Below are 24,832 nucleotides of genomic sequence, written 5' to 3'. Positions count from 1 at the left end.
GAATAAATGGAAATCACATGAGTTACTGCAAATATTTTTTTCTTAAAAGTATATTTTATCCTTTCTGTAAGTGTTTCAGAGAGGCTGAGAAAATAATTCTGATCCTACACATTTTCCTCTTTTTACTCCATTTCTTCATTCTAATCAAGAGTTGATTGGGATTAATTCCTTATTGCCTCACCTATAGAAGCTCTCAGTTGCCATCATTACCTCAAGAAGTGAATTGAATGATGTTCAAAATTCTACAAGACTTGAAGAAGGACATCAGTTTTGGCAGAGTCTGGGTAGTTTCATGTATGAAACTGTGTCCTACAAAGGCAGAATGGCCATAACACGACAATGGAAACCATGCTGCGACCAGTCTGTTTTCATGCTGGCAAGAAACAGGTAAACAAAAACCCAAGAAAGGCAAGTTTGAACTTTCATCTCAAAAGCAGCCTTTATTTGTTTCCATTTCGGTCACACATGCACAAAGAGTGAGCAAAGCTGTGGGATAACTAGCAAGGGACAGAAATAAAACATTAAGAAATGGAACAGTAGGTGTTCAATAAATGTGGGAAAATAAAGGAAAGCTGGATGATAATTCAACAGTTCAACAGCAATTCAATGCTGTTGTTTCATTCAATTTATCCTTGTGGGACTGGAAACATTCATGATGTTTAAAGTGTTAAAAAGAAACCTTAAATAAAAAGGACACTAAGAAAAAAAAAAAAAAAAAAGGAATGAAAGAAAATGAAAAAGCATATAACAGAGCCACAACTATTTTTCTTCCTCTGAACATAGCATCAAAGCGCCAGTGTGCATGTAACCTGTACAAATTCATATCATCAGAAATGACAGCCTGTCACACTGTCATTTTGCCTAAGAATCCTAGTTAAATGCTTGCTTACTCTTCTCCTTAGCAGACAAATTTTTATTTGGAAACTGGCCTTCTTAGGTCCTGGCACTCAGTTTCATTGTGTGGAATGGACTGACCTGGATATTTTGATGGTCTAAGGATTAGTACATATCCCCTTCTTTGTTCAATAACCGACTGAAACTTGAACAGACATCTGTACTTAACAGCTATTTCTGTCATGGAACAGAGAAGAAGAAAACCATAGAAAACATGTTTCTGCGGCTCTCTCTGTGTTTGGCAGACTCATAAAGTCATTAAATTTTAAATCTGAGCAAAGGAAGAACCTCTCATTTCTGCCACTGCATATGCGTCCTAGATGAATGCAAGGAAACAAGCTGAATTTCCCATAGGATTAAAGTTCCATCTGGTAGCAACAATCAATACAAATAGTCCAAAAAACTTTGAGGTAGTAGGGATCTCACTAATAATTATTTGTCTACACGTAAAGTTCTATTGGCATTGCAAACACAGAACATATTGATACTTGTACGGATTGAGTGTTCACTCCACAGACGGCTACCTTCATTTCAGTCAGGTTTCAACAGGTATTCAAACCAAACAATTTGTAGCATTATAACCTGCTAAATATCTTTTGATGGTTTTCATCAGAGGAACAGCAACCTTAAAGATTGGCTTCACCTAAGATTACCAGTTCAAGCTCACTGAGTTTATAAGGCTTACCCTACTTTCTTCAGAGATTTCCTTAGACACATTTAACTTCTGTAGTTTCCAAACAGAAAAATCATTGTGCCAGTTCCCTCCCTAAGCCTCCAATATGTTACACAGATATTGCACTTTCCAGGATATTTGAAGTTTTCCCCCTTTTATTCCCCCCCCCCCCCCTTTTTTCTTCCCAGTAAACTGGCCTCTCTCCCTCCTTAAACTCAATTCTCTGGTAAAGAGGGATATTAATGTTATTCTAAAAACAGACAGCACTATGTTGTCCTCTCTCACCCACTATATCTAACTCCACTTAAACTGCAGTTTTGAAGAAGTATCCAGAAATGCCCTGCTGAAAATAAATAAATAAATAAATAAATAAATAAATAAATAAATAAAATAAATAATTAAAAGACCTCTTTGCACTGCAATCCTATATAGCCAGTATGAAGAATTCCTTTTAAATTAGGCACAGGAGGTGTTGCCTGCTGTTCTAAGAAACAAAAATTCATACGTGGAAAGAGAATATAGCTGACCAGGTAACTATACCCAGTCATCTTCAACAATTTACAGCAAGTAAACGTATTCTTGCAACGTGTTACTTAATATTACTTCTGATTGACAATGCAGCCTTTCATCCTGCATTCTTCATATTTGATTCTGTGTAAAATAAAAAGTGCATACATGTTTGGCTTTAGAGGCTCTAAAGATATACTACTTTGGAAAGCTATCGGAACAGTGGTTATTTTTTCATTGCTTAACATCCCCTTCCAACCCCATACCAGTGAAGGGAAATCATACCCGTCAATTAATGTTGCTAAAGGCTTAATGGTTCAGCCCTCAAAAAGTCTCTACCACTGATCTTCACAATGGAAATTTTCTTTAGCCAGGACTAAAGGTAGCTGCCCACCTCCAGAGGTGGTCCTGCTAAAGGAAGCAAAACAATCTTTAATCACCAGCAGCTGTTTAAAGCTCACAGTCCTGGACATTGGCCATTAATTTAAGGGTCACCCACACCACCTTTCTCAGTGTCCCAGGATACTGATCTAAAGATTGTTTCTTATCCCAGTTTTTACATATCAAAGTTTTTCTCCAAAGTTTAGTCATAAAAAAAAGCTTTACCAAATGCTATTTTCAGCTATTTTTTGTCTCCAAGTATAATCAGAAAATTATTGCTTTACTTTTAGAAAGAGACTGAGGATGTCTATAAAACTGCTATCAATCAGTGGACTTCAGCAGCCTCAGAGTTTTATAGTGTAAGGAACACTGTGTGCAACAAGTAGGAACTGCAGTACCTCACATTAGCTGAATATATGGACATTAGCTGAATATATGGACATTTTTATTTCATACTAAAGGGTAACATTTATTCCACTAACTAAAACAGTCCTGTCCGTTTTAGCCTTAACATCTAGTGTCCCAATATGGCTCATGTCTATGTAGTTAAAGTCTATTCCCAGTTGTAATAGCAGGACATTTTGTCTACTGGGAGTGGTCCATGTAATGTTCTGAACCGTGCTCAACTGTCTTAGAGAATGCTAGTTTTCATAAGTAAAAATTGTGCCAAGTATCATGACAGCAATTAAACAATATGTACAATAATGTTCTAGTGTTATTTGGCCCTTTGCAACTTTTCTGTTCAATGTAATAGTGTACCAGGAACTAAAATGTCACTTCCATAACACATTCAACACCAAATTCCACCAGTACACATCTTTGAAGATGAAAAGATTTGTAAACATAAAGCTAGATGATTCATCTATTAACACTTTTTAAAAAAACTATTTCCACTTGAAACGCAGAGAAAATTAATTCATAAAAAAAGATTGTCACAGAATGAATGAAGAGGAGGAGAATCATCTAAGCATCTTCCTTCATAGGTGTAAGCAAGACAGTTGCTTTATAGATAATTTTGTGGAATCAAATTGAGATGTCAAACAATCTCAGAAAAAAACAAACAAACAAACAAACAAACAAAAAACACAGATACAAGAAAAGGGCCCTGTACAGCGTTCTGGTAGACAGAATTCAGACTGCAAGTGAAAACCTTTATTTAATGAACTATCACTTTTATTGCCTTTTTCCTCAAGAACACAACATTCTTTCCAATTATTAAGAGACATGATGTTCTTTCAGAAGTCATACACTTTGCAACTTCTTGTCAAATCCCAGCAACTCAAACTTGTTGGAGATGTGATGAGTGAAATATATACTATACTAATCAATTTCTACATCTAACTCCATGGCTATTCCTTCTCACAGAGGATAATTTATTAATGGGAATTCTAAAGGGACTTCAGAAATGAGAAAATTTCTTCTGAATAGTGTGGAATAGATCAGTTCTGCTCCAAATGTAATTAAATTTTTAACATTAACTTCAGTAAAATGAAGTACAGCAAAACACAAAACAGTATTTTTTGTTCTATCAAACTTACAAAGAGTGGATTGTAATCAGTTTTTAAAAGGGCTTAGCTTTGGGTCTTATGTAAAAATCAATTTTGCAAGCATTTTTTTTAAGCAGTTAGCTGAATCTCTGATTTTTACAACTTCAGTTGGAACATGAAAGTTCAAACACAAAAGAAGAGACAAGTAGGATATACAAGTCACCAAAAGAAAAATGGAGAGTTTATTTTAGAATTATTAACTTTTTTGTCCTTCTACTCTGCAGGAAAAATAATAATAATAATTTAAAAAAAAGATTTTTTTCCCATAATATTTAAGATGGGACAAGACACTTCCAAACTTAATTAATAGGTGACTTACTCATGTGAGATTTCTGATAGCAAACATGTTTAGCAGAAAAAAGACATAATACCCTAGAGCTGAATGCTAAAACTTGACAAATTCCTACCAAAGCACAAGCAAATATTTTGAAGTGAGAATCATTAATCACTGCCCTAGTATAACTCACATCTCAGACAAAAGACATCCTTTGAAATACACCACAGCCAAAACTTAAATCCTCAGCCTTAAGCAAACTTAAATACTCAACCTTCTATAACCTGACAGTTGCAGGACACAGACCTACTGTTGCAAAGCAGGAATTGTGGAAAACAGTTACCAAAAGAAGGAGGAAAGGCCTAGGTACTCCTTACATTACCTGCACCGCTGCTGAATCAAAAGCGGTTTACTGTTTTTCTTCCCCACTGTATAGCAGTAGCAGAATAGGCAGCATATTCACGTTCATTTAAATCCTTAAAATCTAGACTGAGCCTCTGAAACATGCGGTGGCTCAAATTAAAATCATGTGCTTGAGGCATAAATTGCTTTGTAAGAGGTGGCAGATGAGTAGCAGACAGCAGGTATCCCACCCAGCCACAAGCAAACCTGCATGCACACGTCCACTGGTTTAAACACCCTTCCAGAAGCCCTAATGCAGGGATGAAGTCGATCCAGTGTGCTCACTAACAAGCACAGATGGCTGACCAGCTATAGCTGCCTACTTCACTGCCCCTGTGAAGAGGTCTTCGTGAATCACTGCAGTGCTCAGGACCAAGTCCTAAAACAAAGTGATCTGTGATGCTTTTTTCTTAAAAGGTACACAAGAAACAATGGCAGTGGTGCATTTGGCTTGTGGGCGCCAAGACAGGAGAAAAACCTTGTTGGCCAAGCAAAAGTAAGCTGCTTTGGCATTTCAGATTTATGTAGAAATTTAGCTCCTAGTAAATACCTGTTGCAGTGCTATGCCATCTCTGGAAGGTGTAGGAACTTTCCAAAGTTGAAATACAAACTCTCAGCATATACACTGCTCTACATTAGCCATGCGTTTCTGTGCAAGTGTGTACACACATGTTCCAAAAATCAGAACAAACACAAGACGCAGGAAATGGATTGGTCAGGATCAGGTACAGAATCTCCCTTGTTTTTCTCCACCACTAGCATTTTGCCTAGGTCCAAAATATGAGTTATGGGTTTTATTTTGGGAAGTCTTCTAGATCCCAAAGAGAGAAAACTAGTGTACGTTAAGACTCCCTGAATATACTGTGAGGTAAACTTCATAATGTATTTGCAGTAGGTTTGGTTCTTGTACTGGCCATTTCCCACATGCTGATTTGTAGAACTCAACTTTAAGGCTTTAATTAAAAAGATGTATATATTTTTCTATTATTAAAATAAATATTTTTAATTAAAGTTCAGGAAACTTCCAGAACAAAGCAAAACAAAGTAACTGACTATTACTCATCTGCAAAGGGAAGATTGATTGGTACCTTTTAAAACAGAAAACTGTTATTTTTCAGAATATGACACTGATACTGTACAGCATACCTAAAAATTGCAAAAAGCACTGCGTTAAGTTCCAGTTCTGTCTCTTCTTATTTTAGATTGTGCTATCCAAATTGGTCTTTTTTTTTTTTTTTTTTCCTGAGATGTGGGATTACAAAAAAAAAGAAAAAAAAGGGGGGGGGAAGGAGAGATCTAGCAAAATTGGTTCATTGGGTTCATTGGCTTTTAGAGCAGGAAGAATAATACTGCTTGATACACATCTACAGAATATGCCAGACCATGAAATTCTTGTGATTTTCAGTACCTAATGTATAACATCCAAGGGAATTTGAGTTTCTTTTCTTGAAAGATCTGTCCACTTAATGACATCTGTTGAAGGGATATCTGTTAGAATAACTAACAATCATCATCTGGTCATTAGTCATTCCAAAAGCTGAAAAGAAAATACCTAATCAAAGCTGAATTTATGTAGCTCTACTACCTAGATAAATTTTGATTAAAACATTTATGCAATAAAACAAGAAAATACGTTTAAGTAAAATAATTTAATGCCATGGTTTGTACATTCTCTTGCAGTTGTTTCTAATACACTCAATATAGTTTTTCATATCGATTTTTTAAATTGAAACATGACTTTATTCAATTTATATGGAATGTTAGGTCTTTCGTAAATGCATAAAAAGAGAACCACCCTCCCAGGCTGAATTCACAGTCTGAAAAAATCCATAGTTTCTTTTGGCACTTTTAAATACTGTTGCAACTTCCAAGAAGTTTATTCAGAACAGTCTGAATCTAATAATCTTGCTTTTAAAATGCCACTAATTTAAGAATAGACCATCTGCTCATTCAATTTTTTATTTATATTTCAGTGATATTTTATTTTCTTTAATTTACCTGATACTTAAATGCAAGTGATCGCGACTTTTTTTTTCCCCCACTTTAATTCTAAAAGATAACCTCTTGTATTACATAACTAAACAAATCAATTTTAGTCAACTTTAATGAACTTTATGAGATGTGCTTGCCAAATCTCAAAAAACCTTACTGTAAGCAGCTATTTCTTACTACTGACTAAAAACATCCTCAATCACCCATATACTTTATCTTAGACTGACACGCATTACTGCATCATTATTCAGAGAACAGTTACCTATAATGACACTGCAAGAAAATAACTCGTGGATTGCTGACTAAACACATGGGAAGTTTTGGCCACAAAATAGTGATATGTTTTCCTTGCACAGAGGTCTTTAGTGAGTCAACGAGATAACAGCAAGTGCACCAAGATACATTTTAAGAACTAATATTTCTATTCAGCAATATTCTTATCAATGACAACACAAATGCACATTAATCCCTGTTCTGAGTCATTTCTTATAAGGTCAGTACTAGCAGATGTTCACAGGAAAGTCTGTACTTCCACGTAATATGCATAATTTAAGGCTCTTTGCATTCATGTGAAGTACACTTGATTTTTTCCATTGCCATTTTGAGGCTGAGGACTGCTGTGTTTAGAAGATAAAATTAACAATGTATCTCTACGCTGATATTCAGAGCTAAGGTAAGGTTTTCAATATTGCAGCAATATAGATTTACAGAAAGCTTATGACAAAAATGATTAACCCTCTGTCCCTCAAAAAGAATCACACCTCCATATGTTCTTAATTCTAACTGAGGAGAGGCAAAATACAGTAACATGATAAATCACTACAGTTGTTTGATCTGTAAGCAAAATAAGCAATATAAGAAAATAACGCTTTCTGTTGAGCTAATGAATTGCACTGAAGTAACGTGAAATTATTTGTAGGAGAACCAGTGGTGAACTTATTGGCTCTTCCCTATACCTGCCACTGTAATTTAACATTCATTAACAATCACCTAAATAGAGTGCTATTGAACTAAAGTACAGTCTGTGCAGTTGCAAACACTTTTCAACTCTCCTATCAAATCTTATTAAAGAGCTGCTCGGCTTGAATCTTAATGGGATGATATTTCCATTGCCTTCTGTTCCACAAGGCAACATAGCTACCGGTTGCCATATTGTGACAGAATCTAATTTCTAGAACATACTTGCTCTATTGTTTCTAGTCCTCTGAAATATAATTTGTCCCCACTAAAATTAACTATATACAAAGACACTTTTTGTGTGATGTGGAATAATAGACCAAAAAAACATCCTACCTTTATACTTAATCCAAATCCTCCTACAGTCTGTCTTCTAATTGTTACTGTTCTTTCCTGGGGGAAAAAAAAAAAAAAAAAGTTAAATCAAGTTTGGTTAGAGTGTTTTTTTCTGTTTGTCTTTTTTTTTTTTCCCCCCCCCATAACATCTACAATCACACTTCAATAAGTTGTTCTGTGCTATCCTCCTAAACTGATTTTTCTTGTTATAATAAACCTGTGAATTCCTGAATGCAAAAATCCCATGAAACCTACGGTGCAGGGGGTAAATGACAAAGTCCAGAAGAAAAGCAGATGCTATCTCAGACAAAAATGAATTTGTTCAGATCATACGATACCGTCTATGTGTGCACCACTGTACCGCTGCCAGTACAGCAGTGCAATAAGAATAGATCTGTAGATTAAAACTGTTAGTGCAGGACACATCATCCAAAACAGATGCATTTCAGAGATCTTACTTAACTGGCATTAAATTGGCCCCATAGGCAGACTGAACACTAAATGCTAAAGTATATAAACTGCATTCCGGGAATGCAGTTTCCAATTTTCCAATTTAGTTTCATCCAAAAGGAATACAGCTTGCATACTCCAACACCAGTCAGTGACATGAAAAAAGCATGATTAGTGCAGATGATCCAGAGACTCATTTCAAGGCACATTCCTGATCCAAATTAAGAGACTAATGTAAACACAGTCACCATTGACAGCTATGTTTTAAAAATCATAGCCAAGTCAGAAAGGCTATTGTTATGGGCAGAATTATTTAAAACAGCTCTTTTTTTATTGCTTATTTTTAAAATTTGTTGTGTAGAAAACATAGGCTAGTGTCTGCCTTAGATATTAACATTAAAAAAAAAAAAAAAACAAAGACCTTTTTTTCCTAGTCTGTCTTGTTGACTTTATTCTCTAGGATCATTTAGTATTAGTGAGCTTGGATAGAAGTAAAAAAAAAAAAAAAAAAAATAATAAAAATAGTAGTAGGTATGCACATATACCATATGTCCAGGCACAAATATGTGGAATTGCTAGATTTTTATTTTTATTTTTTTCTAATGTTCTGTATATGTGGCCTGGATTTTATATCCTTTTCAATATGTCAAATTGCATAGCATAAGTCTAATTATATATTTTATACAATATATGTTCATACATTTTAGCCCAATCAGCATAGATTGCCAGTGCCCTTCAGATTTGCATAAACAACACAAAAATATACTATCAGTGTTATTTACCACATTAAGGGCTGGATCATAGTTCAGTCCCTATGACTACTGAGGAATGTAAGAAGCATAAGGACGCATAAGGTATTCTTCTGGCTCATATGAGAAACATGTCAGCAAGAAGAAGCCTGAAAGCTTTAAAGATCTATGTTTCCTTCATATGCAAAAAGGAAAAGAAAAGAGGTAGGGACACCACCTAAGAGTTTTGGAAAACTGAATTGCTATATTTGAGGGAAAATGCAGTTTCTTCCTTCTTTTTCGCATTTGTTACAAATACAAATTGAGTAACTGCAGAAAGAACAAGTATAAACCTGTGCAGTGTTTTGGGTTGCAACACAAAGCCAGCTGCCTAAAATGAGACTTTACGTTTAAACATTTACAAATATTAGCATAAATAATTATTTTTTTCTAAGAAACAGCTATACCATTTTGCTGCTAACGGCCAAACTTTTCAAATTTTTAATGTATTGAAATACATGAACAAATTATACTCTTGCATTTGTAACCCACAACTGAATGCACAGCATGGCAATAGAGGAATATACGGCTAACTTGTTTCATCAATGTGCATCTACACTGTGCAGAGGGGTCCAGAGGAGCCTTCCCAGCTCTCCACTTACACCATCCAGGAACTTTTATGATGGCATTCCCAGAAACTGAGTTCAGTCCACAAAGCTACTTGAGTTCAGGGCATGAACTGCACTCAAAAAAGCTTTTGTCTGCCAGGAAGTTTCAGCCACAGCTAATACTGCAGACAATATATTAAGGATAAACTAATATAGGCCACAGCTTGATGTTTGATCTAAACTGAGCTTACACATAAGAACATGAAACAATCAGCTGTGGCTCTGCTGATGGCAGTATTATTATTATTATTATTATTTTGTTAGCTTCCCCTCATTTCCACTTCTATCTTCTGCTGGATATGTAGTTAAGAACAAAAACTTGTGTAGTATATTCTAGTCAAGGCATGCTAACATTTTTGTTATAGATGTTCAAATCAAACAGAAAATACTTGTGTTACTGAAGAAGACACTGATAAATAACAACCTGTTCAGGTTAAACTGGCATAATGCTGGCATTAAGGTAAACTGACATAATACTATTACATTACCTATGCATGGAACAAAGCATATCACACTCCACAAAATACAAATTAAGCACTATGCTCATTGAAGAACATAAATCTTCATAAAAATTTGTAGCTCATTATCTCTGTTAAGTGTAAGTAGTGGCACCTGAATATATTCTAAACTATAGCTATGCTTTCTAAAAAAACTAAGAGAGAGCTGCCTGCAATATATATGTTCTCTTGCTTAGCACAACACACACAAAGGTACCCATATAAAAGAGTCAGTAAAATATTCTTTCTGGTTTTCACTCAAACTAAGGCAGATCAAAGCAAGCCATGAAAACACTTGATTACTTTTTATTATTATTATTGAGAGAGAAAGAGTTTGCCACACCATCTGACAGAAAACTAGAAATATTTTACACTGGAGCCTGGCATTAATTTTTTAAGAGGAAGAAATGCATATTTCAAAAATGCTTTGCCAATATAGCAGATTACTTACTAGACAAAATTGTGTAACACTAAGCAAATGGAAGACTAAAAAAAAAAAAAAAAATCATGCAACTGTAACTTTCCAGCACAACAGTTTTTCAGTGGATTTCACATGCTATTTTTTCTAGGTTATTTTCTAGCTCAACTGAGAGTGGATATTAAATATTTCAGGTTTGGACTGTTACTGAACAGAATTGAACATCAAGAACATACTGCAAATTAAATCCACTCTAGTTATGTGTTACATGTAAGGCATTGCATTGTATTTAACCTAGGTTAATTCAACACACTTCCCAGACCCACAAAGAAATGTATTACCTTGGAGTACTTTAAATGTAAGGACTTATGGAAGTCCTACTCTACATAACACAATAGCTAACAAATACAAACATTTAACAACCTTCAACATCAGAATTACATACAAATGATGTATTTCATTAATAAACCATCGGTAATCCACTAATCTGCATCTACAAACCTCACATAAATAATACAGTGAAACAGCTTTTCCAGAACTGTGAGAAGTATCAACACATTTCATACACCCAGAATCTTGGCGTTGGATCAGACCCTGGCTCTGATCAGCTTCTCTTCTTTTAACCAAAACATTGTAAGAAAAATAAAGGACTCATCTAATCAAAGTTAAGTCATATAAAACGTAGGCAATAGTCAAAGCTAGTTTTCTCCTGTAACCAATACAGAAAAATCGATATATTCAGCCTAGATGAGTCTAAGCAGGTGTCCAAGTTAGGTAGTAATTATCTTCATCATCCGTGTCCTCCACTGAGTATAGAGCCAGGATGTCAATTTTGACTTTGGAAACATCATCCTCCCATTTACCGTTGGCAAAGTAACTTGAGTAAGTATTTTGATAGCAGATAACAATTTTGAAATGTTTTGCCAGAAAACTCTTTTATCTGAACAAGGTTTTCTTCTGCAGCATGTTACTTATGATAAATCTAAACTAAGCTTCATTTTCAGTGACATCTTTAGCCAAGGTGAACTGAAAAAAAAATCTCATCTACAACGCACCAGGTTTTTATGTGAAATATAATGACTATTGTAATAAAGAATTCTGACCAGTAAACTTTATAAATAAATAAATAAATCGATCTGATGTCTTTAATTAGCATTTCAAATGAACAATAAGAATAATAAATTGCTTTTCACTAGTTTAACAGCTTTCTAAGTTCTTAAATGCCTTACAATTATTAATTGATAAAATATGATGATAACTCTAGAAGGCAACACATCTTTTTTTAATAGTAAGGAAGCGCACTACATATCTTAATACACCACTTATGTTGTTCTAGCTTAATGACGGTCCTGCTTCATTGATTCCAATTATGTGCTTAAAACAAAATCTAACCGAAAGTCTACGTCAGATGTAGACTTGTCTATTAATATTTTACCTAATTTAGCCTTCCCTTCTTTATTTACAGGGGTAGCATTCTACAATTGAGTTTGCATTGGTTTTGCAGCTTCACAAAACAATGCCATCTCCAAGTTTTCACAAATAAAACTTGATTCTGATGAAAATCTACCTAGTTTGATATCAAGATTAAATAACATCCTGTTAGCTTGTAATTTCATTATCACATTTGTTAGCTACATTATAAGAAATAGAGTTAGATCTCCTAGGATCTTTAAACACAGGATTCAGAGGAGTGTTTCAGAAGCTGCTTCCTGGAACAGAACAAAAGTAGTTATCATTTTAGTGAAAAACTCAAAAATGCTGCCAAGCTGTCAGCATTTTCCATGCCTGTATTCAGAAAATTCCTCATCCACGTGTGTGTTCAGTGACTGGAAAAGAGAGCTAAGAGTTTTGCCAAAAATCTTTTTCCTATGAGATCTATGCAGTGGAACAGAAAAGCAGTATTTTTTAGGCTTTAATTAAAGATATAAGAACATTTCTCATTAAACAGCACTATGATCTTCCTGAGATCACCATCATCTTAAATGAGATTAGAAGTGAAGAATGACCTTGTAAGCACATACCAACAGTAAATAAACAGGAAAAGAAGGTACAGAATCCTATGTAATCATTAATTGTATACAGGCAGAAAACAAGAACTCTGCTTTTACAGTGGATGGAACAGACACCAAGGTACTATATATATATACATGGAACAACACGGAAAAAAAGCTGAACCAAGGCAGGGGTGAAAGTAGTAGTTGGAAAACAAGAATAGACCTGAAGAAAAATCTACAATAGCACAGTGACAAGCAAAAATGTAGAGAAAAAAAGAAAAAAAAAAAAGGGGGGGGTGGGGGGATGTTAAGACATAATTCTAAAAATGCAACAATGAAATATAAAAATATGAACAATACATTGGTAACAACTTTACAGATCAATCTGTAAACATTTAAAGCCATAATATCCTCAAGGCTATACTCTTACTTTAGCGGTCCTTAGTGATAACATCACATATTGACATATGAAAGCGTCATAAGAATTTTCTTTATGCATTGAGTATTTTCTTACATTTTGAAGCAGAGAGATTTCACATCCTCTTTTTGTTAATGCTTTACTCTTTTGTTATTGGTATTTCTTTGGATTAATTGACATGAGCAGTCAAACTTTACACTCATTCTAAAAACATACAGGTCACTTACATCTCCAGTCTGAACTAGCAGCATTAACCAGCAGCCTTGCTCAGCTGCTAGTAACTGCATGACATTCAAAACTTGTCACCTTATTTCAGTTCCTCATGTAACTGGAGAGGGGTGGCAGTATGGGAGGACAGCAGAATGCCTGGTTAGTTGGAAATCCCAGTTCCTTTGCAGCTGTGCTAGAGATTGAGTGTGGTAAATGCAGCTGTATTGTGTAGACTGCTAACACTGACTCTAATGAGCGAGAGCACCTGTCGTTTTGCTCGTTCTCACTCCAAAATGTTACTATTCCTATACCATATGCCTAAAAGCAGAAAGACCTAAATTTCTACTTGTAAAAATTCTGTTCCTAGGATTGGTTTATTTCAAAGTACTGCATTTTTCAATACATCAATAAATGTATAAACATAAGAATAATAATAAAAAACAAAACCCATAAACCCAAGGTCAGTACAGATTTTAGTTTCCACAAGTCTTGGCAAAGAACACATTCTGTTGTTTCGTGATAGCTGCAGTTACCAGCTGCAAGCTTCAGTCAAACACTGATCAATGCTTTGGGTTTTCCAAGCCTTTTCTGGTTTTCAGTATTTGTCTTTGTGAGGAAAAAAAATAAAACCAAAGAGAAGACTTTATTCTGGTCTTTCAAATTTGGCCATACAAGTGGCAGTCTTCAATAGATTTTATTTTCAGTCCCAATAGATTACTAAGCTTTTTATTTTTAAGATGCAGAAAAATAAATTGGCTTGCATTGTCCCTAAACAATTGTGTTTACATTTGTCAGGTCTAGGTTATCACTTCCAAACTGTCCAGATTTGCAAGAAAATAAAAGTTATCACAATCTGATAGATGATTGAGGCTTTCTGTGAAAAAAAAAATAAAATAAAATAAAAAATGATTTGCTCCTCTGAATAGCTGACAGATAGCAACATGATAAAAAAGTAAAATAAAAAATCACATTATAACTGGTAGTCTTGCAAAGGTAACACATGAAAAATGTTTGAAAGGTTTCCATTCACATATTTGCAGTTCTCTGCTGGACAGGGAGTTTTACTTTGGCACTGTTCATACTGCTCAGTCTCACATCAGAATCAAAACAGTAAATTAACACAGAAATAAATAGGAAGCAGAAAAAAAAATAATCAAACCCTTATGTTTACTATTTTAAGCTTTTCAAATTTTTTTCACAATTTTTTATAATTCTTAGTATTCCTAATATTAATTGAACTTGTTTTACCTACACCAAAATATATGAAAAGAAAAAATTCAAACTCTCAAAAAAGAGTGATTCGCGGTAACAGATATAAAATACACTTTCAGTAAGTCTCCAAAATTCTAAAATGTGCAGCAAGCAAGGGAAATATGATAAATTCATCTGACTGCTCATGCAAGTTGGGGTTAACTGATATGTTCTGAATTTACATTTATACTTAAAAATGAACAATGGCTTTATATTTTAAGAAAAAAAAATCAAGAAAAACAGTTTATTGTGCAAATCCTGTAAGCTGAAAAATACTTAATGCAACTAATTTTAGTAAATATGGGCACAGTATAGAGTTGTAAACCTTTCAATGTAGTTGATTTCACAGTAGCAAAAGGACAAGGTTAAAGGTAATAGGTTCTTATCTTTACAAGAAAAAGAAGAATGGCTGTGTGATTAGTAATGCCAGAAATCAGATCTGGCTTCAGCTCAATAGTTTAACTCAGTCTTACTTTCTGACCTTGGAAAAGGTGTTTATAGATGAAAGCCTCTTACCTATCCAAAAAACAATTATAGTCCAGAGTTTAACTTCAAATACATTTGTATCAAACTCAGTTAAATCCTTAGAGAAATGCTATACTACTTGGAGAGCTCTACAAAATCACCAAAAACATGCATTCATTTTTTTATTAGTATAGAAAGTACAAATGATCTTCACATCAATCTTCTGAAAACATCCTTAATATAAAAATGCTAGAAGAAATTATGAGACATTTAATTAAATAATGCATGACTACATAGCAGCATAAAATTAGATTACTCAAAATGAATGAGAATCATTTCTATCTTTTCATCAGTGAGTTAAATGTATTTCAGAAAATCTAGACTCTTCAACAGAACTCGTAAGAAAATTATTTTAAAACAAATTGTCCTGGTAACAAAAGTTAGCATTTTGCCAGCTGCTCAGAGTTTATTTTCAGTCTTTTAGAAAAACAGTAGGTGATTTCAACCATTCATCTTGTCAGATGGTACATTGTCATCATTGGTTTATGGATCTTACATGCAGATATATTACAATAGAAAAACAAAACAAAACAAAACAAAACCTCTTGCCTGAGTACAATTAGCAAACAAACATAATCTGTTTGAAAAAAGAAAAAAAAAAAAAAAAAAAATGTTCCTTCAACAGGTAAAGTACTTTTCTGGATAAAAACAAAGTAACCCTTTTACTTGAGTTTCAAATATTCACAAAAGGTGACAGAAACTGTAAGGATTAACTGCAAAATGAACAAATAAAAGTGATTCTGTAACAGTAAAGATTAAAACTTTTCCTAGGAATTAGCCTACTGAAGATTTGTGTTTCAAACCATACACCCTATATCTTAGGGTGTATTATATCTTAGGGTATTATATCTTATATCCCCACTCCTGTCCTAATTTTCAGCAAGGACAATATCAAGCAATCCTTGTTAGTCTGGTCTATTTACATATACATCTAAAAGACTGGGTTTCACCTTATCACACATTGTCATCTTGAACATCATATAGTAAAATTTTGTAAGTAAAATTTCCTGCAATTCAAGGAATACATTTAAAAGGAAATAAAAAAAAAAAATAAAAATTCTTCTGCTATGAAGTTCACATGTGGTATAGTTCAGCTGTTTTCAGGGGATTTCTTTTTCAAATGAAACAAGTAAAAATCCTGACTGTACTGTACCACAAGTAATGTGGTACATTACTTGTAGAAATTTGTGATGATAAGAAAGCTATGTGTTGGCAGCACCACAATTATGAGCAGATGTTGTGTGAGAGTCTACTACTTTAGGAGAAATAAAAATGTACCTGACCTAACAGGCACTGGTCTCATCTTCCAGTTTTCTCACACAGAGTCTCAGGGTATCTTCAGCACACACACTAGTCAAAAGCCACATATACACTTCCCCTAACATCAAAACTTTCCACAGACAAGGATTTCATTTGCATTTGTAAAGATGCTGTCTTCTAGACTTTTAAGTTTCACAAAATATTCTTATCTCACTCGTTCATTTGCACTGGAGTTCAAATCTGTATCAGATACCCAATAGTAGCATAACAGTGAACCCACAATGTTTCTATTTCCTTGAAAGCAAGTCTTTCACGTTGTATACATAAAGAAATGTCTGTAATACTTGGTGCAACTGATACTGAAATTTAGATCTAATCTGTGGTTGTTTGAACTACCTTTCTTTGATGTTTTATGGTGTTGCTTCATGCATGACTGATGTAGGATCCTGATGAACACCATTATTCTGTTCAACCTACTAAAGAAACAGATGCTTTCTTTTTTAGTTTAACACTGTTTTAAAGCTATGCTGCTTATAATCTTTTACATATTTTATTACTCCAAATTGCATGCAGTGATAGGAGAGACAAGGTTTCTTTGCCCCTCTTTGGTTTGAGAAATTACAATTGTTTTCCACTAAAAAGGAAGTGTTCTATATTAAGAACTAGCTCCTTATTCCATGTACTCACATTAAGCAGCACCTCACTCCTAAGGGCTCATTGCTTCACTTAAATTATTCTGCAGGATGCAGATCAGGATACCGCGGGAAAGTTAAGTGGCTGTTTAAAGTCTTTCCTACACAGAGGAGCATGCAAATTGATTCAGACTCAACACACAGAAGAGGCACTGTTCTAAACTAGAAATAAAGTAACAGTCTTTCGTTCCTAAACAGTGAAGTAAAACCCTGTAATCAAATTATTTGAAGATTATTTTAAAAAGAATAAAAAGGTGTTTCACTGTAGCTACTTGTCTGTAAAATTTATCACTATTATTCCTCAGTTACAAATTTTATTTTTATTCTTTAGAGTTTATTCAACGAGGCATTCAATATTATTTTCTAATGAAACCACTCAGTCTATCAAAAGTATGTTAAAGTAAAATAGATGTGGTCCATCATCTAGAATGACATCAAGAACAAAGAAAAATCAACAAAGCAAAGATAGGAAAACAAGCAAACAAACAAACAAACAAAAAGAAGCCTAATAACAGCAAGAAAAAATAATGAAAAAAAATGCAAAAAAGTAAGAATGTGGGACTAGTCTGATCATGCTATAAAATCACAACAAATAATTCCAGATGATTTAAATGTTTTGTGATAAAAGGACAGTTCACTATCTATGAAATGCCAATTATCCTTAGCTAGAATGAACTTACTGATTTAAGACCAGAGGAAATCAGGGTAAAGGGCTCCAGAGTTACTGGGCTAACAATGAATACTGCCATTAGAAAAGAAACTCCTCATCACCATATTAATATCAATCAGTTGATGAGTTATGCATCCAATACGCAAATACAATAGGGGGTGTGTAATCAGTGAAGCAAATTCACTATTTTCAATGGTTCTGTTGCAAAACTAAAGTGGAAAAAAAAAAACAAAACTGTATGAGAAAGCTTTGCTGTGAAGTGGGAAAAAGATTAAATATGCATTTCATGAAGACATTTAAAGTTCAGCAGAAGTAATAGATATTACAGCACAATAATGAAAGTCATATTTATGAGTGATAAAATCTTTTAATAAATAAAGTCAGAATGGTGTTGGTGGAGTAATAATGCTGCAGCGTGTGATGCTAATTGAGCAGCTATAGCTATAGCCAGTGCTTGAACTCATAATTTCTGCCTGGGTTGCTAGACATCCTATACGTCAAGGAACAGTACAGTCTGATTAGTAAGAGGACCATCTTTATTCCATATACAACTCATAGATTTGTATTAAGAAGTTGTACAGAATGAAATGGTCAAAAGACAGATTTGTCATGCAGATAAACTCAATGTGTATGGAGACACCATAGACAGTATGTCACTCTTGTTTCAGAGAAATGATCAGAAACATTCACTTTGAGATGGATTCCTCTACAAATTTTCCATCAATTTTCCATACTGTCAGCACCACTAACATTCTACGAATTTATTTCTATATTTTGCTTTTTATCTTTTTATTATACTTGTATTTAGAGACACAGGGATGTGGCAACTGCTGTAATTAAATAATAATATAGACAGACATAATACTAGTAAGAGTATGTTTGCAGTAACAGGTATTATAGCACTATGTCTAAGAGGATTTAACATGAATTCCTACAATAATTTTATTTAGCTGAATGGGAGAACAAAATGTTCATAAAAGTTTCAAAAGAAAATTAAAAATCACTCTACAAAATAGAATTACAGCATGTCTTTATAAAAGAATAAAAAATGTTTTTATTTTATTTTGCTATCTTCTAAATAAAAACTTATCATTACAATAATTCAAAAAACCTACAATATTATTCAACAATACATTTCACAGATCTTCCAAATAATTGTCTACAGACCTAGTTTCTTATCCCCAGAATTATATGTAAAATAAGAGATCTGACACATCATGTGATATGTAAATCACACTACTGCATTGTTTCAGCTCAAGTCCATCCGTATTAAAGTAACTTGCCAGTTCAACTGGTGACCCTCACATCATCGACTGACAGTATCTATGAAGTGTTATACTACAACATGAAGAAAACAAAGATATGAAGGATAACAACATTGCTGCACCTTGATCCTGTAAAGCCCTGCCATAACAGTTAACCATCAGCTGTCTTACCAACTCCACAGACAATGCTCAGATATCTAAGTACATCTGGTTGTTGTTGTTTTGTTTTGTTCTTGTAAAAGTCACTGCCTTACTGTATTAAGTGGCAGCAGGATTCAGGGGTCAATGCACAGAAAAAATAGTATAGTCGTGCATGTAACTTATTTGTTGTTATTGCTGTTTCCTAGGTGGGTATTGCTAGGATTTACTCTCAGTAGACGTTATACTAAAATATACTTGGTGTTAAAAATGTAAAATTAAATATTCACCTGAGATTAAATGCATACATATGTACACACACACGCCCATGTACACATACACAGTATTTTTACTTTTCATAAAGTACATCTTAAAAGAATAAATGAAAACTACTTACACCAGAATAGAAAGGCTCACCAGACACACAGATCACATCCTGCTCCTGGATCATCAGAATATCTTTGGCTAAGTGCAGTCGCACTTTGAAAGGCTCCTGGTTACCATCCTGCAGCAAACAAATCCCTGTCTTTGTCTTCAAAGGAAGGAATAAAGAAAAAAAAGTTTTCTTGGTTAGCATACTGTATTGCCAGAATCCATCCACAAATACATCAACAAATATCCTACACTATTACCAGGTAATAGTATTTATTTACTCTGCTCAGATTACAAGAGAACAATCAGCCGCGGTAAGCACTGAGTGAAGGCAGATTTTTCAACTATAAAATCAAAATCTTTTCTATTCTGCCCATAATGAATTTATGACACTCCTTCAGGGCAGTGTATTGGGTTTACATGGAAAGGTTTTGGTTGCAGGGGTGGCCTCTCTGAGAAGAGTACAGAAGCTGCCCCATGTTAGATAAGGGCCATTTTCAGCTGGCTTCAAAGGGACCTGCTGCTGGCCAGAGCTGAGACAGGGAGTGATGCTGGTTGGGCATATGGGAGAGCAGATTTAAGAAAGGGAAATAAATAAATAAATAAATAAACATGCTGGGCAACAGCAACTGGGAGAGCAAGGAGTGAGAACCAGCCCTGCAGCCCCCCACGTTTGCTCCTGGGGGATGGACCCCGTGGGACGGAGCCGTGTGGGAGCAGTGCTTGACTGCTGCCTGTGGGCAGCCCCCGCAGGCTCAGTTGGGGAAGGACGGCATCCCGTGGGAGGGACCCCACGGGGCGCAGGGGCAGGGAGGGACCATGAAGGAGCAGCTGAGATGAAGCGTCAGGGACTGACCGCAGCCCCCATTCCCCGTTCCCCTGCGCCACGTGGGGGAAGAGGTAAAAGAGAGTGGATAGGCTAAATGGTGATTTTAGTTTAGTTTCTGACTGTTCTAGTCTGGTAGTGGTAGGCAATAAATTTTATTAATATCCCTATGCTGAGTTGTTTTTTGCCCGTGATGTGGTGGGTGATCTCCTTGGCCTTATCTCAACCCTTGAGCCCTTTTCATCACATTTTTTCCCCTTTTGAGGAGAGGTAGTGAGAAAGTGGCTGTGGTGGAGCTCAGCTGCCCAGCTGAGTAAAACCACCACAGGCAGCTACGCTGTCTCCGACTTTGGATTAAATGATTACACCTCACTTAAAAAAGTTGATGTTCCTGCATAGTGCACCAATTTTGACACAGAAGGACATATAATTTCTTAATACCTCCAAACTAATCACTTCTAAGCAGTAACAGCCTACATGAACCTGTTGTGAGCTTTTCCTGAACTGTGAGCACAACACTGACTTATGCTTTTATAGTACTTGTCAAATGAGAATGCTGAAGTTAAGAATGAGAGAAAAGAGATCAAAGAATGCAACTCCTTCCAGTAAATTAAATCATGCTTCACTTTTGTATTTTCCATTTATGGCTAGAGGTCAGGAGTTTTGTAGGATTCTTCAGTATACAGTATGTGGTTTTCAAACAATTTAACACAATCTTTGTTTGCAATACTTGTTTGTGCTAGTTTTGGGGCACCATCTGTAAGAGGTTTGAGCAGTGAAAAAATCTGAATGTGTAAGCACCCACAGTATTTAATCTTTCCCTGAAGGCTGTGTTGAAGATAGCACTCTGTATAATGATTCATAAGGGGAAATGTTATGTTGGTAGGGCATTTGGGGTATTAGAAATTTGCTTACAAATATTGTAAGAATTTAGTGTTATAACATGGAATTTACTAGTATTGGATAACTATACCTATATGCATAGATACAAATATATAGGTAATTGTTAAAGTATCTCAGAAAATCATTCTTCATTAAAAATGATTTAAAATTTTGGACTCATCAATGTCAAATCAATGTCAATAATAGAACTTCCCATGTCTTAATTCAGGTCAGATTTCAATCCACTACTAAAAAAAAAATAAAAAAATAAAAATTGACTTAAGAGGAGATCAAGGAAACAGAAGTCTTGCTGTGAACTTTCTCTGCAATGGCTGACCTGGATGAATCTAAGGGCTTTCTCAGACAAGAGGTGAAAAGAGCATTTGGAAGATCTCCCCATAATACACTCTGATACCTTACATCCCTAGCATGAAAAGAACAAACACAAATATGGAACTGACAGTATATAACTGGAAGAAGAAAAGTTTAAATTGCTCTCAAGAGGCATTAAAAGAGGTATTTTTTTTTATGTAATATTCTTTACTGACGAACTTTCCTTTTACTTCTGCTCTATGTTCAACACTCAAACTTAGGAAATTGTTTTCCCTTGATCAGCAGTAGGAAATACGTATAATTTAGCCATATATTTGAGAGATTTTATTCTAAATTTCAAGAAAAAAAAATGAAGAGCTCCTCATGCTGAACTGATACAGATGTCAGTGGGTGCTCTGGTCAGAAGAAAGCATATTGCCTTGTTTAGTATTTATGTGTATTTTTTGCAACAGGATGGCGTACAAATTGACATGTGCAAGGAAATTAATTAAATGGATCAGCAGAATGAGTTAGGAGTTTTCAGCACCACTGAAAAATTCCCTCTCATAGCATACATAAAATCTTACAAAATTAAAATAAAGAGAATATAATATTGTTAAGTTGCCCTGCTTCTTCTCCTTATTAATTCTGCTTTATGTGCTAAGAAGACTCTTCTTCCCATGGAGCTGTGAAGGAAGCAATAAGTGATAGTGGAAGTTGAACAGAGCAGGCTGTAAATAACTACGGTGAAACAAAAGAGGCTGGCCCACAAACATATACTGCTTATAAAATACCTTCATTCTGCAGTAAATGTCTTCTGCAGACATGTCTTTTGTCCTCCCCTGGATAACTGGCAATGGGGTAAATTCTGCCTCTGATACAATGATTTTAGTAGCTCTGCCTTACTTGACTGCACATTTCTGATTTGGTCAATTACCCTATAAAGTCTCCAACGAATCTTTGCACAAAGCTGAGGGGCTTCTTTGAGGGAATTAAGAGGCACATAACCATAGCAGACACAATTAGGCATTAAGAAAAAATAAATTAAAATTCAAGTCAGTTTCTAAATGCATGTGGGCTGACTCTATTCACTCTTAACAAGAAAACCAAGGTTGGGAACAGTAAAATATTTTGGCCCTTGGGAAGACTGATCACACACATTCAGGGATCTTATTTACATCAGACACTCAAAAATGTAATGAACCACTTTACTGTTGTTGGGTTTTATGAAAACCGGTTTATGACACAGTTCAAAATTAAAGCTTCAATTATGCTACCTCCTTCCCTCTGCTACCTGAGAGCAGTATTAACAACCATGTAAAGGAGAAGATCCTAAAAGACAATGCTAAAAATGTAGTTCAGTTTCATTAGATAAGTTTAAGACAAGTCCTTGAGAACAAAGACTGTCACTTTTTTTCCATTATGTTTTTTTTTTTTTAATCTCCTGACATTTATTTTTTCTTCTTTTTTCCCCTCCTCAAAGCATCCAGTAAACTGTGTCAAATAAGCACATAAATTCCTGTATCCTCAGCTGGATCTCAGGGAAGATATCCTGCAGATATGCTTTCATGTAAAATCACAGTGCACATCAACATTTGGCATCTACGTGACCCCAGTAAAATTATCCTGGCTGAAGGGAGATCAGGCAGGCTGCCTAGTCTTTACCTCCCTCCCATCTCTTACATGTGAAGAGCATAGGTGGCGTGCCTGTGGATCAGGTGCAGGGGTGCAAGACTGTGGCTGATTTTAGCTTTTGTTCCCGTTACTAATTTTTACGAGATTCCACAAGAGGGTGTGGATTTCCCTTCAAGCTGTCTACGCTTCACTGGCAGAGGGCCCTGCCCTGCCCCTGGCCTACAGCAATAAAATAGCATATGTCACGTCAGCTGAGCTACTGTTAACTGTCAGTGTGAGGTCAGGCAAGGCATCCTCTGGTGCTCAAACGTATTATAAACTGCATCGCCTTGTAACAGACATGGGCATACTAGTGTAGTTCAGCTGCTAACATTTTGTAAATCCAATACACCTTGACTGCCTGTTTCAGTGAGCCCATACTGCCCTGCTTAACACTTCTACCTTCCTGCTTTCTTCATCCTATTTACACAGTTAGGCACCTGTTGTAAGGAGGGCAAGAAAACTGAATGCTAGAAGTTGCATGTGTTAATGAAGTGGTTGAGGAAGGCTAAGGAATGGATAAGGAAGCAGGATACAGTGGTGAAAGAATCAGTTTTTGTATGGGAGAGCAGTAAGTGGTATCAATCCAAAGCAGTGATGAAGGAAGGTAGCTGTACCTTAGTGACAGATGCAGCGAATTTGTCACCTGTGCAGTACTGCCTCTGCCATCTGATTCTACACCCTCGTAGCCCAGGTACAAAGGAACACTCATTTGGAAGAGCTGATGTCCTTGGTAGGAGTTTAGAAACTGCTTACTGTTCCTGATCTAATGTAGCTATAAGAGGGATTGAAAACTGATCTTTCTTTGCTCTGCCACGCCAATGTGTGTTGAACTTTCTGCTTCAGATCCCTGTCAGAGAAAGGTAGGAGAGCCCTCAAGGCAGGCTGCTTCTGCAAAGAATATGGTCACACTCAGATCATTATTAGCAACAAAGCAATGAAAAAAAAAAAAAAAAAAAAAAAAAAAAAAAAGATGTTTTAAAAACCTTTTTCCATTACACTGATTCATACCACATTGCCATTTTGGCTGTGTATAAGATCTGTCCCTAATAACTTCTCTTAAAGTATGTGAGCATTTAAATGCTCACATACTATTAACAGCTTGGTGCAATATATATACCCTCCACAAATATTTATGAATTAATTTCAGAGGAAATACATACAAAAGAGAGTTGGGACTGTACAATCTGGAGAAGAAAAGGCTCAGAGGGATCTCATCAAAGTCCCTGAATACCTGAATGGTGAGAGCAAAAGGGGATGGAGCCAGGCTCTTTTCAGTGGTGCCCAGAGCCAGAACAAGAGGCCATGGGCACAAACTGGCACACGGGAGGCTCCCTCTGAACACCAGGCAGCACTTCTTTATGTGCAGGTGACGGAGCACTGGCACAGATTGCCCAGAGAGGCTGTGGATCTCCCTCCTTGGAGATCTTCAAAAGCCGCCTGGACGTGGGCCTGGGCAGCCTGCATTGGGTGGCCCTGCCTGAGCAAGGAGTTCAACCAGATGGCCTCCACACGTCCCTTCCAGCCTCCAACTCTCAGTGACTTTGTGATTCTGCTAAAGCTATAGTTTGTACATTTAGGCTAGCAGCATAGTTCTCTGCTAAACATATACCCAAATA

At 35.5% G+C, this 24,832-nt stretch overlaps 1 protein-coding gene across 3 annotated transcripts in view; it reads right to left on the bottom strand.

The window, feature by feature from the left end:
* The window catches only part of SNTG1 (syntrophin gamma 1), a 351,378-nt gene that overhangs the window by 137,404 nt on the left and 189,142 nt on the right, over positions 1 to 24,832 (bottom strand). For 2 of the 3 annotated variants that reach the window (XM_035316859.1, XM_035316858.1), the window contains exons 3-4: positions 19,545 to 19,679; positions 7,964 to 8,020 (exon numbers count right to left, since the gene is read on the bottom strand). In XM_035316859.1, the coding sequence (XP_035172750.1) occupies positions 7,964 to 8,020; positions 19,545 to 19,679 (192 nt within the window). The remainder of the gene's footprint in view (positions 1 to 7,963; positions 8,021 to 19,544; positions 19,680 to 24,832) is intronic. The other variant, XM_035316860.1, reaches the window with a different exon arrangement.

Source organism: Oxyura jamaicensis, chromosome 2, assembly GCF_011077185.1.
Source record: "Oxyura jamaicensis isolate SHBP4307 breed ruddy duck chromosome 2, BPBGC_Ojam_1.0, whole genome shotgun sequence".
In the NCBI taxonomy this organism is placed as follows: domain Eukaryota; kingdom Metazoa; phylum Chordata; class Aves; order Anseriformes; family Anatidae; genus Oxyura; species Oxyura jamaicensis.
This window is presented reverse-complemented; position numbering and strand designations above follow the sequence as displayed.